At 40.1% G+C, this 4,376-nt stretch overlaps 1 protein-coding gene across 1 annotated transcript; it reads left to right on the top strand.

Moving 5' to 3' along the window:
- The first annotated feature begins 1,005 nt into the window (after positions 1 to 1,005).
- LOC112001547 (uncharacterized) lies at positions 1,006 to 1,551 on the top strand. The gene has a single exon (XM_024033729.1). The coding sequence runs from the start codon at positions 1,006 to 1,008 to the stop codon at positions 1,549 to 1,551; it is 546 nt and encodes a 181-aa protein (XP_023889497.1).
- The last annotated feature ends 2,825 nt before the right edge of the window (positions 1,552 to 4,376 follow it).

The following is a 4,376-nucleotide window of genomic DNA, read 5'->3' as shown; positions in this document are numbered from 1 at the left end:
TATATATATATATATATATATATATATATATATATATATATATATATATATATATATATATATATATTATTTTTTTACTTTTGTCTATGTAACTTATGTAAAATTCTTATATGGTAAAATTACCCAAATCATGCTATGTAATAAATAATGGTTTAAAACATTACAAATGAGATCATGAAAAAAAAAGAAAAAAAAAAAGATAAAACTGATTACCCAAAGTGCTTAAACATGTCAATAAATATATATATATATATATATATATATAAAAGCCTTTTTAGTCAAATGATATCTCTATTCCATAATATATAATATATAAAAGGCCCTATGTTGAATTGAAATCCTCTGACCTATTAACAGTGTTCCATTTTATGACCCATATATGGCTTAAACTTGCCACCATCCAACTATATTTTACTTCCTAATTATAAAATCTTTTTATTATTATTTCACTTGTCAGAAATAAAGAGGAAAAAAAATGTTATAAATGTTAAATGATTGGTCCAAATGTTCAAATTAAAAGACAAGTATAAAATGTCCAGAAAAAGGTCCGAATATGCTCAATTATATACTTAAGTGGCACCTTGTTATAGATTTGGCATGTTACTTTTGCTGTTCTCAGGAGGAGGTAGCTCTGCTCTCTCCACTGTAGCATAGAGTTTCCCTTCTCATTGAGAAGAACGTTGTGTACCCTCTAGTTGTAGAACTAGTAGGGTTTGTGTGTGGTTTTCTTTCCTCAGGTTGCGGCCGTGTTTATCCACAAGCTCACAACATGGAGGATTTGGCTCAAAAGTGGAAAACACTGTCTCTGTCAGAGGTTGAAGATACTAAGGTGGACCTCTCAAGGGGAAAGAAAAAAATTCGATTTCGTGTTAACTTGCTAAGTTCTTTACTCGTAGATCATTAAATGTTGAGGCAGTAGTAAAGACTTTTCAACCACTATGGCGTACTCGGGGTAACTTTGAGGTGTCTGATGGAGGAGATAATATATTGTTGCTAGCTTTTGAAATGGATGTGGATGCAGAGAAGGTCATGCAGGGAGCACCGTGGGCTTTCGATAGACACTTAGTGGTTTTTCAAAGATACAATGGTGTTGTTCCGATCCAAGATCTCTGTTTTGACAAGACGGCTTTTTGGATTCAACTCCACAACCTCCCTTTCTCGGTGTTGACAATAGATACTGCACTTAGTATCGGAGAAACTATAGGTACTGTTACCAAACCGAAAGTTGTTGGGGAAATGAAAGGAGGTAGTTTCATGAGGGTACGGGTAGAAGTGGATATCTCTAAACCGCTATGCAGGGGCTGGAAAATCTCATGGGACCAAAATAGTGAAGGATGGGTTGCATTTCAGTACGAGCGTTTACTGTATATTTGTTACTGGTGCGGGCTTGTATCACACAACGACAAAGACTGTATATTATGGCTTAGTAGCCGAGGAACACTGACGGTAGACGAGCAACAATTTGGTCCGTGGATTAGAGCTCCTCAGTTCAATCCAGCGAGGAAAACAATAGTCGAGGTTAAAGGATTTGATTTCGATCGTCCAAAGTGATCCATGGAAATCTCAAGAAAAGCGATGTCGAGTAGGATTATCAAGTCTGTCACAAGCAGGGAGGTGGATTATGTAAACCTAGAGGAGTTAACTATGAATGTAGCAGTGCCGATGGAAGGTTTAGCCACGGAGGACGTCGGAAACGATGAAGACGCGGTAAGTGGTGCAACGAGAATGACAATTGGGAATCAGGTGTCGTGGGAGCATGTACACGCCGGTTTTTGAGGAGTTAATCCGGGATATTGATACAGCTATCAATGCGGATTTGGTGGTTTCAAATTTAAAAGTTAACCAACCTGATCCTACGGGGCTTCAAGATAATACCGGATGTGATCTGATAGAAGTGGTAGCCACGGAAGATAATCCCATGAATGAAAAGTGGAATTTGAAAACCAAAGTGGATAAGGATAACGTTAATTCTAGTGGGGTAGCATCTGACGTGGGATTCAACGTGGGTTTTGAGGATCAGAGAAACATTTTAAGGTGGGCTGTGGTAAAGGGCAAGGTAGCAAAGGTACTAGTAAGGGCCGGGCCGAAAGAAGTGGTAATAAAGATAAGGGTGTGAGACATAGCCCAAAAGTAGTTGAGTCCGTGGAGAAGTTTACAATTGAAGGCTCAAAAACAATGATGAGTTGAAAGAGGCTTACCACAAGACCTCAAACCGTTTAGTAATTCTTCTATTGTTGATGTGGAACCTGGGCAAAAAAGGAAGCAAGCAGAAAACGTGAATAAGGAGGCAACGGATGTTAAGGGAGAAAAGAAACATCAAACTGTAGAGAATGACCAAGGTGTTGTGTCAACTATGGGATTGGCGGAGGTTGCAAGGCAACCCTGCCGATCATAATGACGCTCTTAAGTTGAAAAAAAATAAATAAATAAAAATTTTCATCCTTTTAGATGTCCTTGTAAATCAAGAAGGTGTGGTTTGGCTCTTTTTCTAGTTTTCTAGGCATTTGGAGAGTTTGAAGTGAAGATTTGCTTTTCTTACGGTAGTTTAAATTTTGAAGATTTTCTTTTTTCTTTGTTCTTCTTTCTTTTCTTCATGATGTAATCGTGCTACTCTAGTGTATGCTAGTGTTGCAAAAGAGTATGAGGTGGTCACTATTTAGTTAATAGAATGTCCCTCTCTCTCTTCGCATTGTATATCATGATTCTTAATTAATAAAATCTACTATCGTTTCCTCTCCAAAAAAAAAAAAAAAAGAAAGTGGCACCTTGTTACGGGTTGGTTGTTATTCATGGGAAATATTAAGTCTAGTAAAGGTTGCATGGGATTTTGATAATCTGACTCTACCAGAGCCTTCTATAAACATTGTTTTAAGGTTTATCTATTATGATGTGAGTTCACCATTTCCCAGTACTATTTTTATATTTGTTAGTGTATAGATTAGCCCATTGGGCTTAGCCTAGTATATTACTTGTACTATACTTCTATTACTTGTACTGCACACATACCTAGCCTATATAAAGGCTCTCTTTTGTATATTGACACACACATAATATTATACAGACTATTCAGTCATTCTCTCTCTTTTTATATTCTTAACATGGTATCAGAGCCTTTCCTCTGATTTTTTTGGTTCCTGTGGACATCTCCGACGTTCTTCCGCTGCCCTCGCCTTCATCCGGTAGTCACTGTCGGAAGCGAGTCACCGCCGTCACGCCCACAAACCTAGAACACTCGGATTTCGTCAGTTTGTTGATCAAACCGCCAAAGTAAAGGCATACATTGACAGATCTGACAGTCCCGAGCAAAACCCAACCAAAATCTGCCAGAAACAGCCTTCCACGCGCCCCCACGCGCCTCCAGAAGTTTCTGCCTCACGAGCACGCGCCTCCACGCGCCTCCACGCGCTACCACGCGCCGTCTCTACCTTACACGCGCTTCACGCGCCGTCCACTCGCTGTCCACGCGCCTTACGCGCCGGCCACGCGCCTCACGCGCCTTGCTCCGTTTCACGGACTGCCACGTCAGCCCTAGGGTGACATCACTCAGCCATGTCAGCATCTCGTGTCAGCATCCCACGTCAGCATTCCACGTCAGAATCAGCCGTTGACCGTTGACCATTGACTTTGACCGTTGACTTTGACCAAGGTCAAAATTTTTCAACAGGACCTATCTTGCTCAGTTTTTCGCGTAGATTCCGATTTTGGGCTCCGTTTCTGCATTTGAGGTCTCTAAATCTCAGTTTTTGGTCATTTTCTTCATTATGGCTCAACAAAGTGAACGCGACATCATACGTCCTATCACCATTATGTTGGATGGTCCTACTAGCTATCATGCATGGTCTCAGAATATGACTGTTTTTCTCAAGGGTCGTAAACTGTGGAGACACGTGACTGGTTCAATTCCTAAGCCAGTACCAAACCCTAAGTCCAAAGTCCTAGCTGCTGAAGAGTCTTCCACGACTACTGTTACAACAGATGATTATGAAGATCGCCTAGAGGAATGGGAGAGTATTCAGAGTAAGATCTTGTCTTGGTTTATTAATACCTCTATTCCCTCCATTCATAATCTTCTTCCTCGTCTTGAGACTGCTGAGGCTGCTTGGAAGTTTTTAGCCGATCGCTATAATTGTACTAATGATTCAAGCTTAGAGTTCCATATTGAATCAAAACTTTATCAAATGCGACAAGAGACAGGTCAGTCCATTTCTGATTTTTATTCTCAGACTTCTACTATGTGGGAACAACTCTCTGCTTGCTACTAACATTGCTCATAATGATGTCTTCCACGAACGCACCAAGCACATTGAGATCGACTGCCACATTACTCGCCAGCATCTCAAGAAAGGCAATCTCAAGTTGTTCTCGTTGACCGTTGA

Source organism: Quercus suber, unplaced genomic scaffold, assembly GCF_002906115.3.
Source record: "Quercus suber isolate HL8 unplaced genomic scaffold, Cork oak 2.0 scaffold_208, whole genome shotgun sequence".
Lineage (NCBI taxonomy): Eukaryota > Viridiplantae > Streptophyta > Magnoliopsida > Fagales > Fagaceae > Quercus > Quercus suber.
Note: the sequence above shows the minus strand (reverse complement) of the source record. Positions and strands in the feature narration are given on the sequence as shown.